Genomic DNA, 17,088 nt, shown 5'->3' with positions numbered 1-17,088 from the left:
GAGTTAAGATCCCTTTCAGTTCCAAGTTGCTATGGGGAAGCCATGCTCAATGTAATGTTAAGAGATGTGTTTGTTAGTGGGTTGCGGGATAAAGCTATTCTTAATAGAATTTTTGAGGAAGATGATACGAATTTAGAAGGAACGCTGAAAATTGCTTTGGCTATGGAAAAAGCTCTCAAAGGTGCATCTGAGCTTTTAGATGAAACAGTAAATGTCCATCAGATGGGAGAAAGGAAAATTGAGAGGCCAGGTGGGAAAAATAAATATAAACAAAAAAGTAAACAGAAAGATGCATTCAAGGCTAAGAATAAATCGTGTTCGCGTTGCTCCGGAACGAATCATGATCGTAACAATTGTAAATTTATAACTAGTCTGTGTCATTTCTGTCAGAAGGTTGGGCACATAGAGAGAGCTTGTTATGCAAAACAAAAGTCTAGAGAATGTAAACAAAGACAAGTTAGTGTCGAACTTGATTCCGAAAATGGAAACCAAAACTCAGTTCCATTACATAGCATTATTTCGGAGGAGGGGAAAAGACCTCCAATAATGCTGACGATTACAGTTGAGGGCAGCCCTATAGTGATGGAGTTAGATACTGGTGGAGCGGTTTCTGTGATGAATATAAAGAAGTTCAGGGAAATTTCTAAGAAGCCTTTGCAAAAGACTAACCTGGTTTTCACTACGTATAATGGGGGGAAAGTTGTACCAATGGGAGTAGTAAATGTAAACGTTGAATATAACAATCAAAAATTGAAATTAAATTTATACATTGTTAGGGAAGACTTAGACACCATTTTAGGTAGGGAATGGATTTTCAAAATCAAAATTAATTGGAATTCAATTAAATCAATTCGTGCACATGGGAAATATGATCTGAGTAAACTACTTAATGAGTTTAAAGAATTGTTTGATGATAAATTAGGGGAAATAAACAATTATGAGGTAAAATTGGAACTTAAATCAGACGTTACACCGAAATTTTGCCGATCAAGGCCTGTTCCGTTCGCCTTAAAAGATCGTGTTGAACAAGAAATCGACAGATTAGAAAGGGAGGGAATTATAGAAAAGGTGGAAACATCTGAATGGGCAACGCCAGTAGTACCAGTCGTAAAATCAGATGGATCAATACGTCTGTGTGCAGACTACTCGGTAACCCTTAATCCTAGTATAATGGTACAACAACACCCTTTACCAAGGTTGGAGGAGATATTTTCTTGTCTAAATGGGGGAAAAGAATTCTCGAAATTAGATTTTAAACACGCTTATTTACAACTAAAGGTTCACGAAAATAGTCAAAAACTCTTAACAATTAACACAACTAAAGGGTTGTACAAATGCAAAAGGCTTATGTATGGGCTAAACGCGGCTCCAGCTATTTGGCAGCGCTATGTTGACGGTCTGTTCCAGGGAATGGCAGGGGTTAAAGTGTTTATGGACGATGTTCGTATAACAGGACCTACTCAAGATGCACATTTTGAGGCACTGCAAACTTTTTTTCAAAAATGCAAAGAGCACGGATTAAAACTAAATTTGAGGAAAAGTAAATTTTTTGAGGAAGAGATTAATTTTTTGGGTCACAAGATTGACTCCAAGGGTTTGCATAAAACAGATGAAAAAGTCTGTGCAATAGCGAGTGCCCCTAAACCAAAAAATGTGCAAGAAGTTCAAAGTTTTCTGGGGTTAGTACAATTTTATGGAAAGTTTTGTCCAAATTTGGCCACAATTGCTAATCCGTTGAATAATTTAATGAAAAAAGAAACAAAGTTCATCTGGTCGAAGGACTGTGAACAGTCATTCCATAACATTAAAAAGGTGATTTGTTCCCCACAAATTCTGGTGCACTATGACCCTGCACTTCCAGTAACATTGGCAACCGACGCGAGTCCAGTAGGGTTAGGCGCGGTGCTATCCCACAAAATGTCCGACGGAACAGAAAGACCTATAGCTTTTGCATCAAGAACTCTTAACAACGCAGAGAAAAAATATTCACAAATTGATAAGGAAGCCCTTTCAATTGTGTGGGCAGTTAAGAGATTCTACCTATACCTAAAGGGACGAAGATTCATTCTTATAACTGATCACAAGCCATTAGTTGCAATTTTTGGATCGAAGAAAGGTCTACCAATTTTGGCAGCAACACGACTTCTTCACTATGCTTTGACTCTTCAATCCTTCCAATTCGACATCATCTACCGTAACACCAAGGACCATGGGAATGCTGATTTTCTCTCAAGGTTACCGACTCAGTCAGAAGAACTGGAAGTCCGAGATGATGTTACGCTCTTCCAACTGCAACAGATTGAGACACTTCCAGTCACTGCCAGGGAATTAGCCAAAGGAACTGAGGAAGATGAAGAAAGCAGACCACTGTTGCAGGCACTTCGAAGTGGAGAGGGTCTAAAGGGGAAGGAAGCGGAATACAGTCTCCAAGATGGTTGCATCATGTACGGATCTAGAGTCATGGTTCCAAAACAATTCCAGAGCCGGGTGCTACAGGAGTTACACGAAGGGCATTTAGGGATTGTAAAGATGAAAGCGATAGCAAGATCGTTCGTGTTTTGGAAGAACATAGACAAGGATATAGAAGAAGCAGTAAAGAATTGTGTCCACTGCGCGCAAATTAAAACAGATCCCCAAAAAGCCAAAGTCCACCATTGGGAGTACCCAAGCAAACCTTGGGAGAGGCTACATGTTGATTTTGCTGGGCCATTGTTCGGATATATGTATCTGATCATCGTGGATGCACATTCTAAATGGCTGGAAGCGTATCCAATGAAGAATACAACAGCATTGAAGACGATCGAGTGTCTTAGGGACTGCTTCGCGAGGTTTGAACTTCCACTGATGATAGTTAGTGACAACGGGCCTCAGTTCAAGTCCGATGAATTTAAGATCTTCCTGAGCCGAAACGGGATTAAGCACAGACCTTCAGCTCCATTCAAGCCTTCCAGCAATGGTCAAGCTGAAAGGTATGTGTTTACCGTCAAGCAATCTCTTCGCGCCATGAAGGAGTACCCCGGCACCATCCAGCAGAAGCTCAGCACCTTCCTGATGCAGTATAGGAAGGCTCCGAACATGACAACCCTCCACAGCCCTGCAATGCTGCTGATGAAGCGTGAGATCCGGACACGCATCGACCTGGTGAAACCCGATCTGCACGCCAGGGTCCAAGACAGGATTAGGAAGGATAACTTTCAGTTCTCGGATCGTGTCTTTCACATAGGGGACAACGTGGCAGTGCGCAACTACCGTCACGGTGATAAAAGGTGGAAGTTCGGGAAAGTAGTCAGTAAAGACGGACAACTCCACTATACCATCAACGTCAATGGGCAACTGTGGCGGCGCCACGTTGACCAAATCAGGGACGGTGGGAATCTGGAGAACCAGGAATGGGAACGAATCGGCAAGGCTCCAAATCTTGCTTCCAGGGCCCACTGTTCTACTGCGACAACAGCAACAGATGCTACAACAAATGGGAGTTCAGCAGAGCCACCAGCTGAACCAGTCGTCTTATCGGCCAACACCAACGAGGCTGAACCAGCGACGGACGGCAACACCACCGCAGCCTGTCCGGAGTCGTCAACAGCAGATCCGCCTCCTCTGCGCAGATCCACAAGATCTAGGAAAGCTCCACAGAGACTGGATTTGTAAAGGGGAAGGGATGTCATATATCGATATGTAACCGGTTAGCGGTAACCGTAACTGTTACCTTTGTGCGTGGAGTTCTAGTTCTTGTTCGTGATGTATATAGTTGTGTATGTGTGTTCGTGATGTGAATAATGTGTAATAAAAGTATTGTGCCGTAATAAATTATGCCTCGCCTCTGCTATGTGCAAATACACACATGGCCACTCCATCTCAAAGGATAAATACATCACAGCTAGGAGGAACGAAATGTACGAAAATAGTCAATTTCATAAAAACACAAACTTTATAAGAATGAAATCGAGGACGGCAGGGAAAAAAGAGATGTGTACCATTTTGGTTTTCAGTGTTAAGAATGTTTGTCATTTTGAATTTCAAAAAATTAAAAGCGTTCAAATGTATTTTTTAAAATTCCAACTGATTGTTCTTCTTTACTAATAACAAAGCTGAAAGTCTATGTGTCTGGATCTCTGGATCTCTGTCTGTTACGCGCATAGCGCCTAGACTGTCCAGCCGATTTTCATGAAATTTGGCACAAAATTAGTCGTGAGCACCTCGAAGCGATTTTTCAAAAATTTAATTTTGTTCTTTTTCTAATTCAATTTTAAGAACATATTATCGAGCAAATTATCAAAACGTGGACGAACAAATTATCATAACGTGGACTAGAAAATTACCATAACGTGGACGAGCAAACTACCATATGAGAACCATAGGCGTGCAAAACGAGCATAGCAAATTGGCGAGAAATTCATTATCCAAAATTTCTAAATATACAGGCGAACCAAATAACTTCTTAATTTTTACTACGGGCAAAGCCGTGCGGGCACCGCTAGTTTTCCATAAACCTCGATGCTAAATTTTGATTTAAAATACAAAGCTTGAAAATAGGTTTGACCACATTTCTTTTTTTCAATGCGTGAAACAACACTTTCAGAATCGTTAAAAATAACTCTGATCACCATAAATTCAGAAAGTGCCTTTTACTACGCTGCAGAAAGTGAAAGTTACACTTAACAACAATCCTCGTTACCGCACGTGTCGTGATCAGCGAGGGAAAACGCTCGAACTGCGGTCACGAGCAAGAAGTTTTTATATTCATCCACTTTACTCAATGAAGGCAAAGAGAAAGAGAGAGAAAAGACGACCTTGGATCGAGTGAGCGACAAACCTGATTTAGTTTTACGAAAATGTTTCAATAAATTATGATGTGTTTTTGACAAGCAGACTGTCACAGACAGAAAAACTGTCTGAAATAACCACATGATGACGGGAGCATAGGAAGAGTGTTGTGGTTGATCCTGACTCAAAAATTTTGTACAGGCAGGATTCATATTTTTCGCCGTGCACTTCAGAGAAAGTTGTTTTTGGCAACAAACTTTCGAAGGTTTGTTTAGTCAAGTATTTCATACTCTAAGAACACATGAATGCATTATAAAATGTCCTTGTTTGTTCTAAAAACTAGTTACTAATAAATTCTTGTTAAAAGAGTAATGAATCTTCTCTCTTTTAAATGTTTTGAAATCGATTTTTAGTTTAATCTTGTTGCTTGTCGTTTTCATTTGTTACACATTTTTAAATACAGTGGCTCCCAAAAGTGTTCGTACACCTACGACTTTCAATGAAATAGGGTCCTATCCATTGGTTAGAATTAATATTTCGGAATAGGTATTTAATTATAAGATCTATGATCAATTTTCAACAAAACTACATGAATTTAAAAAAAAATATTAAAACTTAATTTTATAAAAATCGAAAACCAAAAAGTGTCGGAAATTTTATCTCACAAAAGTCTTCGTACACTTTATAAAATGTCTATATATTATTGAAAATTCTAACTTTTGATTAAGTTATTAATTAGTAGAATATCATGCAGTATTCATAACACCTTTTAAACGTCTGGGAATAAATTTCATTCTTTTTCTTTCCTTTTTTTGCGCAATTTCTGAGTAAGTGTTCAACCACACTTCGAGTCTTACTGTTTCTAACTCTATTTTCGTTTTAAAGCCCTATTTTCGTAATCTAGCCTCCATATATCTCTAAATACGTTACATTCAGTTCAAGTCTGGAGATTGAGGAGGTATTTTCAAGACTTTAGGATAATTTTTGAGGCACTAGACGCAAACGTTGAAAACTGTGTGCTTCTTATCGTTATCTTGATAAAAAACAAAGTTGTTTCCAATAACCAAATTTTTGACTAAGAGTTTAAAATTGGTTTTTAAAATATTTAAATGAACAGCATGATTCATATTATTTCATCAAAAAATTCCAAACTACCAAGTCCCGATGCTGATATGCACTCTCACACAAGAACACCTTCACCGTCCTGATTAACTGGTCCAACTAAGTTCTTAAGATTAAGTTCTTAATTTTTTCTTCTATTTACAATTATACACCTATTTAACCAAAAATGTTGAATTAATTTTTATCTGTAAGTAAGACGTAATTCCAAAATGTTTGAGCTTATTTACTATTGATTTTGTGACGAAAAGCGTAAGCTTTCTGTTTTTCGCATGGCCAAGAAAATTTCTTCGGGAAGAGGTCCCTTTTAATCCAGCTAATCAGAGAACTTGGCGAATAATTTTAGGTGAAAATTAAATGTAAAAAGTTTCATTTAACTCTTCAGAAACTTTTGCAGCACTCAAATGTGTATTTTTCCTAAATTTTTTAACTCTAAATCTCCGATCAGGCTTTGTCAACTTTGCCGGTTGACCTTTTCTTACCTTGTTTTCGGTCCGATTCTTTTCTTCAAAGCATTTTATCAAGCACTTTATTATAGAATGGAACAAATTAACTAATTTAGAGACATTTTAAACAAATTTACCACTACTGTGAGGAAAAAATTCAAATTTCGAACGGTGTTTGTGTTTTTTTACGAATACCAGCCATTTTAAAGTAATAATCAAAGTATTAAGGAATAAATAAACAAAAAATTAAAGCCAAATGACTTCTAAGAGTTAACACAAAGCAAAAATAATAAAAAAACAACATATGATAGTTTTAATCATGATTTATTCGAAAATATTTTGAGTGTACGATGACTTTTGTGGCGTATTATTTCTCTGTCTCTTCGTTTTTTAACCCATTTCAAAAAAAATATCCGTCAATATTTTGAAAAAACTACAGGGTTTTATTTAGAATGACATAGGAATGAGGTGAAAAATATTGGACTTGATATTTGAATTCAGTTTTGCGTTATTTTGGTTTTACTAAAAATTTTCAAAGTGTACGAAGACTTTTGGGAGCCACTATATATTTCTTTTGGTACGCAAAATATTTCTTTTTAACCGCCTTTTTAAGTCGTTAAGTCATCACTAAATTTTTTTATGCTCCAAGTTTCTGAAAAAGGAATTCATTTCCAAACGCTTGAACAGCAAAATAAAATATCTCTTTGCCATCACATATTTATGATCAATTTTTTTGCAAGACAATAAATCATTACTTTTGAATTAATAACTACCATTATTCCTGAAGGTAACAAAATTGAAAATTCTACGGTCATTTCTTCCTCTGATCCTTGAAAAGAAAAGGTGAGAATTTAGCAGAGAGAGAGAGAGAAACAGAAATATAGTCTGAATTGTCAAAAGATTCTTTGGTAAAAATAATAAGAAAAATTTTCTGGAAAATAAACTCAAGAAATAATTTTGGCGTGATTAGAGAGAAAAAAAATCTGATTGATGGAGACATATAAGAGTAACATATAAATGCAAATGAATGTTAAAAATCCTGTCGAAAAAGAAAATGTGCTGAATTGCAAACTTTCAGGTAAACTTAGAATTAGACACGCCCCTCCACCTCTCAAATGTGTTTTTCACATTATTTCATAATCGTTTAGTTGGGAACACCTAATTCAAATGAAGGTTAATAAAATACAGTAACGGGGTGCTCTAGTCTATAACTAACAATAAATAACAATGGTAACTGTGAAGCTATTCATAAACAAACTAACGAGGCCGAAGGAGTTTAGTGAAGACATTCGACAGCCCGTATGCGCTATTAAGCAAAATCGTGTTACGAGCCGTTTTATTCGCTCATCGAAAGAGAATTCTTACGAGGAGGATGGAGGTTGTCCGAATCAATCTTAATTACGATTCTAAGATGCCACACAATTCATAATCACGCGGGTATTCTTGACATCCTTTTGTCAGCTGAGGTGTCGAAAGTGGTTATTAGCTTATGGGATTAATTAGATTCCAGGTAATTAAGTTCATAAGGGTAATGAAAATTTCAGTTTTTGAAAATATTTTCATTTCCACTTCCACTATGAATTTCACTTTCCGTGCCCTGGAAACGGAGCTCGTTGCGATAATCTCTGTTTGAAGCAGAGGAGTTATAGTGTGGCTCTGATAAGCGGAGCCTTGAACTTGCCTATGCTTGTTTCTTTTTAGCCTACTTTCCCAGTAAAAGTCAGAGAAAGAAGAAAAAAGCATGAAGGAAGGCTTAATGCATCTTAAAAATATCCCGAAAAACAAAAAAAAAGTCAAAAATAAATAAAATAATTAGATAAATATTGAAAAATTAAAAATTGGAAAGTAGGGTATTGAGATGGGGGAAAATGTCTGTCGGTCTGTCTGTCGGTCTGTCTGTCCCCCCCTAATAACTTTTGAATGAATAGTCCGATTCGAAAAAACTTTTTTTTGTTCGAAAGATCTCGGCGAGGAGACCTCATTCCCATATTTCACTTTTTGATTTGAACTATTTTTTTTTTCAATTTTGAACAGTTCAAAAAAATTAACATTAGTGCCTACGGGGAAATTCAAGGCAATTCCGAACTGTGAGGCGAATTTGCTTCAAACAAGCTTTGTTGCAAAAAGATTTTGATGAAAAACTTGTATATAAAATATCTTTTTGGTTTGAACAATTTTCCGTTCAATTTTGAACAGTTCAAATCCCTTAACAATAGCGCCTACGGGGGAACTGAAAGTCAATGTAGACTCCGCACTTGAAGGCGGATTAACTTCAAACAAATTTTGTTCTAAATAACTCTTGACGCCAAACTCCAGACTTTGACTCCGAGAATTTAGGGGCACTTGACTCCGACTCCCCGACTTCGACTCTGACTTCGTAGTTTTGGCAAAAATTTATACACGGAGGACAAATGACTGACTACGATTCTTAAATATTCGACTCCGCCTCCTTTATCTCAAAATGAGATTGACTCCGACTCCGACTCTGCAGCTATGGTTTTAACTGTGAAATAATTATTGTTTATATGACTTGTTTTTATTTTTATGCTAAAGTTACAATTTAGGTACTCAGTTTTTGGCGAATAAACTCGAAGTCATTTATGTTTCTACATTAAGATATGCGCATACGATTTTTTTTTTTTTTTTTTTGACAAAGAAAATTATTTCTTTAAGTTTACATTTTATTGTTTGATTTTTTTTTTGTTTTTTGTTTTTTGTTTTTTGTTTTTTGTTTTTTTTTTGTTTTTTTTTTTTTGTTTTGGTAAGGGCATTAATTCATTTAAAATAATGTTTTTGGCAACAGGGGAAAAAGAAACGATTTTTTTTTTTTTGATATCATGTATTCATTTTAATGAGCTTATTAATTTTAATTATTATTCTTTCGTTTTGAAAGCTGTTAAAGATTTTTTTTAATGGAAAAAAGTGTATTAGCTGCTTTGTTTAAAAGTTGCTGCGATTTTATTTGTTCGTTTTTTTATTTTTATTTTTTTATTTTACGCATCTAATTTTTTTAGATGAGTGAGGAATATTTTATTCCTAGAAATCAACTTAAAGTATTTTAAAAATATGTTTGAAAAAATTTGCGATTTTAGCTATTTTTGAGATTATTGATCAGGTACTAGAAAGTAGTATGGGTATACGGGAAAGTAGGCTCATCTAGTTCTAGACAGAACTTCTTGTTGATGCATTAGGAAAAGGTAATTGGCGCTGAGTGGCGTTGGTTTACTTTCGTAGAAGTTTTGAAAGTATTCCAACCCGAATGGCAGGTCACGGTGACCTTCCAAAAAATTGCTCAATTGGGCAAATTTGGAGACATAATTGCAATGTCTAAATGCCCGAATTGTCGTTTTTGTTAGAAGTATTTATGTGTGCATACCATTATTTTATCATTCGGCAAAATTTGGAGTTTTATTTGGCAAATTTAGATTTCCGCCCTCCCTAAAATTTAAGTGTGGGGCGCCCCTGCCAATAATACGCCCCCTTTTCACTGACTCCATAAAAAGAAGTGAACATTGTCAAGGTCATACCTCAATTTGTCAGAGCCACACTACAAAAGTAGCTGATTCTAAAGTAATTTTCGACTCCACAACCTCTTCAGAATGTTTTCCTTTTCAACTTCCACTGTGAATTGTCCTTTCTGAGTCTTGTAAGCTGAGTTTACTTTGTTTCAGTAAATTATCTGGAGAGGAGGGAGGGAGTTAAGTGCCAACTATTCTAAAGTATGGTTTCAAGTGCAGAAGGGTAACATATCTTCGGAACGTTAGAATATTTTCCTTTTCCCATGCATTAAAATTCGTTTTTTTTTTTTTTTTTTTTTTTTTGTGCTTTGAAAGAGTCACTTTGTTGCAATAAACTTTATCTAAAAAGTATGGCGAAAAAAAAAAGACACGAATGGCACCTTAAAATTAGAAAAATAGTCAAACCTCGTGAAAAGTGAAACAAACCCAAAGGGAGGTTTAAAACTCCTTCGTCTTAACCGTAGTTCGTCGCATCAGAAAACAATTAATAGCATTGTAAATACAATAGGACGGAGATCCCAAACATAGTTTGTCTTAGTTTAATTCGTTTTAAGTGTATTCGAATTAATGATGTTCGCCTGTATTGAAATGTAGACTCTTTTTCCAAATATCATCGATTCAATTGTTTGCTCAAGGTGATGCTAGTATTTTCAACATCTCATTGCACTTTACTCTTGAATTTTTTTGCTGATTAAAATATTTTTTCAACTTGTATGCTGTTTAATTGAACCATTGCGTAGAGATTTATAACTTCAGTAATTTGTCCTATTTATGCATTCAATTCATTACATAAAGTGTCGAAAAACAAACGTCCTCTTCTTTTCCTGAAGAATCAGCATTAACGTTCGATGAACTAGTCTAAATTCAAAATCCTGTAAGAATGTACGTACCACAAAGTCACATCTCTTAGTTGCATTTATTTATTTGAATCCTGTGTTTTTAAAGTGCAATTAGTTTGTCATCGTACCGTCATATCAATTTGTCGGATGTGTGTGTGTGTGTGTGTGTGTTTCATTCACTTACTCACTTCTTATTCATCAAGAAGAGATTCTTTGTAACGTAACCCCGAAACAGGTATCTGCAATTCTTCTCGCTAGTTGCACATTTTCAAATCTCTGTTAAATCTTTTGCATTTTTTTTTTTTTTTTGCATGCAGGTATTTATATATCCTTCTCTTTGCAGACATTGAAAGCTTTGAAGGCCAAATACGGCAATTTGTACACAGAGAAAAATGTATGCATCAGCAGCACTCATACGCACGCTGGGCCAGCTGGATTCTTGCAATACTCTTTATATATCGTGACGTCTCAAGGCTTCATTAGGCAGTCTTATGATTCCATGATCAAAGGAATTATGAGAGTGAGTACAGAACGTTTTCATACGAGCTTAAACATTTCTTTTTTAGGCAATCAAGATGCTGGACGTGTAGCGAGTGAGCTTGACGTGAAGCCCCACGAAGAAGGGGCGTGAACATACGTGAAGCGAGTGAGCGATGCACACTGAATCACAAACTAGTGCTTTACCACTAAGCCAAAAGGACCTCAAGACTCGGAAAAGTTTGAATATATACTCTATGATGTTATGCGACACTGCTCATTTTCGCTTAGAACGGTTGTCTTGGCACTGCTTTCTTAAAAGTTACGATGCTTATGTTTCATAACTGAATGCTGAATTTCTTATGAAGCTAGCAGTTGCTTTGGTTTTAATTTTAGTACTGTATTTATGTTTCGTGCCGATTTTACTGGGGAATTTAGGAACTGTAAACTCCCGATTATCGGCGGTGGGATTATCCACGGGTCTTTTCAATTTTTTTTTTATTTTTTAAACTTATGATTATGTTATTGTTTTCTTTTAGATTTTACACATATTTTTTATATTTAATGTTGATAGATGCAATGTAGCAATGTTTTCAGTTATAAGTTAAATATGTGTGTGAGTATTATTAATATTTTTTAGGTACTATATACACTTAGTATCGTTTTTTACCTATTATTCCGATTATCCGCGGCATTCGCTTATCCATGGTTACTGTGCCACCCCATTCCGCGAATAAAGGGGAATTTACTGTACTTAAATTAATGTTAAATTTTGCGATTATATTTTTATTATTGATATCTTAAATGAGAAAATCGTTCATCATTTGTTTTCTAATCTGTGGAATGTACTAAAAGCTGAGAGGGGCTAAGGAAACAAATTTTTAAGCTAATCTATATTTATGTAAAAAAAATGTGTACTTAAAAATAATAATAATAGGTTTATGTAAAGATCACAAAAGTCTAGAAACGCCACGAAACTATAGTAGAATGTATCAAAAAGTTAGCATGTGAAAAAAGTAAAAGTGAAACGAAACACCAAAAAGTTTGCTGAAATTCTAATATCGACTGTAGGGGAATATTTTACATTACTCTAGAAGCACTTGTTCTCTAGAGGTTTAAATTTTCGCGAGCCCGTCGTAATCGTGAAATTTAAGCTTTACGATTTTTTTTTTCAACTTTCAGTTCTGTTCATCAAAAATTTGCGAAATTTTCAGCTCTCAAATTCACAGATATCTTAATTTTCTCGAAAATTACTGCTCACGAAAATAAGCTTTTACAGTAATTTATGCTTTAGCTGTGAAATCTTTTTCTCTGACTTCCGATCTGTATTTGCTAGAGTTTTTATGGGATATGAGGGAATATTCAATGCTACGTGTGTAATATTTATGCTTGTGTATTACTAAGATGCGAGCTGTATGTTCGCCTGTGCGCGATTATAATGTATTCCAAAAAACAAATTTGCAAAACTGAGAACTCAAAAAGTCTCCCCTCTTACATTAATCAACTGGCTGTCCAAGCTTCTCTTTTATATTTAGAAGTAAGATACTCGTCAAGGTTTTAATACATTTTGATGACATTGTTTGAGAATATGTCAGAAAAACTCGTCTCTATTTGAAGATGTTTTGCAATTCATTTGCCAATACGGTTACTAAACTGCTCGGTTGCTATGCCAATTGACATTTCCTAACGCACATAAAACATTTCTTATATTCATACTTCTTAGTTTTGTGATTGTTTTCTAAGGTATAAGGAAAGTGTTTCAATTGTTACGATCATAACGATGATGTATGTACATCTAGCACAAGACATTATGAGTAAATAATTTTGAATTTAGTTGTTTTTTTTGTCCTTCTCATATACGTGTACCCGATTTTATTTGGGTTCAGACTTTTTATTTTCACCATGTTCGAATAAGTTTTCATTTAGTGTTTGTGAATTTCGTCCAATTACTTCTAGTGTACAAAATAAAGGAGACGTTACCCTAATCAAGACACTATTTCTATTCAAAATAATATAATACTGTTTCCATTAACATTACTACGGGGCTCGAGAAGGTGGTTTTGCCCGGGTGGCACCCTTCAGGGGGATGAGACACAAAATATATTCAAGGGTTTATGGAAAATATAAATGCTTCAATTCGGAAAATATTCTACGATATATCTTAAATTATATTAATCTATAAAATTTCAGCGAAAAGGGGGCACAATTTTACAATATTTGGGAGAGAGGGTGGTTATATATGTGTCTAGAGTATCGACGTTGGATGAACTGCATGTGTTTACATAAAACATCGAAGTTTTTTTTGGAGGTTGAGGTGGTTCCACAAATTACTGCCCCTTATATCACCCGTGCTAAGAGCGCCACAGACCTTTAAAACATTTTGCTACTTACTTTTTGTTTTTGAAAAACATTCTGGCAGTTTTTCTTTGTTAGTAATTGTTTAATTAATAATTTTTTTATAAGCGTCTTGCGTGCCAATATTTGGCTAAACAGATTGAAAACGATGGGATCGCTGAAATTCCTACACTGAAAAAATATTCAGAAACGTTTTTAAATATAGTTCCAAAACGTTACTGAATAATACAGAAAATGTTTCCAAAATACTCGGAAACGTTTTTTAAAATTTAAAAAAAAGGAGAGATTTCTCACTCACTCGAAAAGTTTTTTGAAGTACAGAAAGAGGTTCTCGAAATGCTTAAAAAGTTTTTAAAAATTACATCTGAGACATGGAGAAAAAAATCGGCAAACTTTTGACTTATTGGAGAGTCTGTTCAAATAAAAGTAAGCATTTAATTACAATGAAATTCGCAACTCCAGAGCTCGAATACGCTACCTTACGATGATTAACAATACTAATGAAAAAGGTAAAACATTCCGTTCCACGTGTTTTCTTTGGGGTAAACTACTGGCTTCAGAGCTTCAGACAGTTTATTGTGTAATGTAATTTCAGAGGAATAGAAAAGAAAGCTTCTCACAAACACGATGAAAAATTACTCTCATTCATTAAGTTTCAAAGCAAGTTATAAGTTACGGCAGTTGTTTGTTTTACCTTTTTCATCCGCCATTAGACAGTGGCTGCAGCGCCCCCAATATTTTATTTGAGTTGCGAATTAGAAGGGTAAGAAATTACAATAAACATTTTTTTCAGTGCCGCCATGGTGGCTTCACTTGATTTGGAATTTTTTTTTTTTTTAAATTTGTTAGCAGAGCAATGTGCATTGGAGATTAAATTACCCTACTACATTAATTCTTAGGAACATGCATATGAACACAATTTGCACGACGTTGAACTATTAATATCTTAAATTTGTTAGAATTAAAGTTAATGTGGTTAAAGAGAGAGAACTAATCTTTCAGAAAGCGTATCATAACTCAAAGTGCCAAGAATTTAAACATATGTAAAGTAAAATTTAATCTTACCTGGAAATTTGGAGAACTCCTCCTCTAAAGAGTAATCATTGCATAGAATAGCAGTCGATCAAGGTGGTTTCTTTAAACATCGCCGCAGGCACTGTAGATACGTGATTTACAATTCAGTACCACCTACTCGAATGAAAAATATAATAAATTTATTTTTGTGGGGGTTTGGGGAGGGGCGGAGGGTTACATCAGAAACACTAGTCACCTTTGGCCAACCTACCTTTACTCACGAGAATAACTTCTGATCTATTTATTCCAGTTTTCGACCGAATATCGTCTTACACATTTAATGATTGTCTTTCTACCGAATTTAGTTTTTGTGCAATGTCTTTACATCCATAAGCTCACATTGTTTTAATTTTTTTTACGTTCAAAAAGCAGATTCTTTTATCCCCGAAAGCTGGCCCGTAATTTCAAATTTTTCCAAGGGTGGGGGTCAAAGGGTATAAAAACTCAGTCCATATTATTTCGAAAAAAAAAAACAATAAACAAAAAAAAAGAAAAAAGAAAGAAAAATTAATTTGAATTTTGTCATCTTGAATTCAAATTATGTTTTTTCGCAATCACGAGTGTGTGTGTATGTAGGCGTGTGTGTTTGTGTGTGGGGGAGGGGGGTACGTGTGTTTGTGTGTAGGGAGTATGTGTATGTGTGTAGGCATGTGTGTTTGTGTCTGTGTGCAGGCATGAGTGTGTGGGTAGTTGTGTGTATGAGTGTTTATGTGCGTGGGGGCAGGGTATGTGTATGTGTGTAGGCATATGTGTTTGTGCCTGTGTGCAGGCATGAATGTGTGTGTGTATGTGTAAGTGTCTGTAGTATGTATGCGTGTGTGTATGTGTGTGTAGATGTGTGTGTGTTTCTGTGTATGTGTTTGTGTGTGTGTGTAGTTGTGTATGTATGCGCGTGTGTGTAAGATATGGATGCAACCTGGAGACGATTTTAGGGATTAGGAGCAGCATCGTGAGGAGCCGGTCGACCCTGGTGCTGCAAATTTTGGGGGGGGGGGGGGGAGGGAATAAAATCATAGGAACATCAAAACAGTCAAATGAAAGCGATAAGCAATCGTGATTGCTCAAAAAACACGCAAACATATGTGAAAATACATAGACTTTTCACCCCAAAAGCATTCCCGTCATTTCAAATTTTTTCAAGTGGGGGGGATGGGTCAAAGGGTATAAAAACTCAGCCCATATTATTTCGAAAAAACAAACAAACAAACAAGCAGAAAACACGCTCACAGGTATGAAAATACATTGAGTTCTCAAAGCTAGGTCAAGGGGAGGGGGAGTGATAATTAATCCCTTCTCACCTCCCTAAATCTCAGGCTTGTCCGAAAAACGTATCTGCAACACTTTGCAAATTTGTGTCATTTTACCGTTGTTGCTTATATTTTTATTTCTTAGCCCAAAGGAATTCATTTATTTCTCCGTGAATCTAATGTTTTCGGAAGAGACGTCACGAATTCTATCACATCATTTTTTATTCAATCCTTTTTACTGTTTTTGGCAGAGTATAGATATGGCGCACGAGAACATGCAACCCGGATATATCTTCTACAATGAAGGAGATCTTCACAATGCTAGTATCAACAGAAGTCCTACTTCCTACCTCAACAACCCACCGGAAGAACGTGCTCAGTAAGTAGCCACCTGCATTTTATTTCGCGCTCCTATGATTTGACAAAACACCAGGTCCTAATTCCAGAACAACAGATCCGAGGAATCTTCCAAACGAAAATTAGTGAATTAAAACTAATGCCGCTGAAAATTAAAACTATTACTTATCTACAAGTAAAATATCGATAGCCCGGTTATAACGTCCACAGACTGCAGTTTTGTCCTTGTTATGGCCTCATCAGTCTGAAATAGTCAATAACTGTTGAAGCTCAGATTACCAACAATCTGGTATCTACAGTTAGTTTAGCACACTAGCGAGAGTCCACAAGCAATGATGCAGTTCAACTCTAAAATGAAATTAAAAGTTTTGGTAATAAGTACTAGTAAGTTACCAAGTTTAGCGGTTTAAGTTTATTTAATTTGGTAATTTACTCCTTATAACCTAAGATTTTTCCTTCAACTACGAGTTGAACCGCATCATTGCTTGTAGACTCTCGCTTGTATGCTAAATTAACTTTAGTTACCAGTTTGTTGATGATCTCAGCTTCAATGACAGTATATTTGCCTCCAGCTCGGTGATTAACTATTCAAACCTGATAGTCCGTAAAAAGGACGAAACTGCAGTCTAGGGATATAAGAATCCGCAGTAAATATAAAAGAATTTAGTTTTCTAGGTCAATACCCTGCCCCCCCCCCCCTCAAAAAAAAATAATAATAACGTTTAAGATTGACACCGAAGATTCCTGTAGTGTTCATGTCCAGTTGCAGTAGTGGGTTCTCAATGCTGCATCTTTTCATTGGAGATTTGCTGGCGATATACTGTTTCTTTAACAGAATAGAAATGACACGAATGAACCTAATTGGCTTGTGCCTCATGGACTACGTCTC

General features: G+C 35.8%; 1 protein-coding gene across 1 annotated transcript in view; it reads left to right on the top strand.

The window, feature by feature from the left end:
• LOC129225311 (uncharacterized) overlaps positions 1-17,088 on the top strand; it is a 90,411-nt gene that overhangs the window by 40,738 nt on the left and 32,585 nt on the right. Inside the window, exons 3-4 of the mRNA XM_054859905.1 lie at positions 11,033-11,209; positions 16,094-16,221. Of these exons, the coding sequence (XP_054715880.1) occupies positions 11,033-11,209; positions 16,094-16,221 (305 nt within the window). The remainder of the gene's footprint in view (positions 1-11,032; positions 11,210-16,093; positions 16,222-17,088) is intronic.

The sequence above is a fragment of the Uloborus diversus genome, chromosome 1 (assembly GCF_026930045.1).
Source record: "Uloborus diversus isolate 005 chromosome 1, Udiv.v.3.1, whole genome shotgun sequence".
Classification (NCBI taxonomy): domain Eukaryota; kingdom Metazoa; phylum Arthropoda; class Arachnida; order Araneae; family Uloboridae; genus Uloborus; species Uloborus diversus.
The sequence above is the reverse complement of the archived record's forward strand: the minus strand, read 5'-3'. Positions and strand labels throughout refer to the sequence as shown.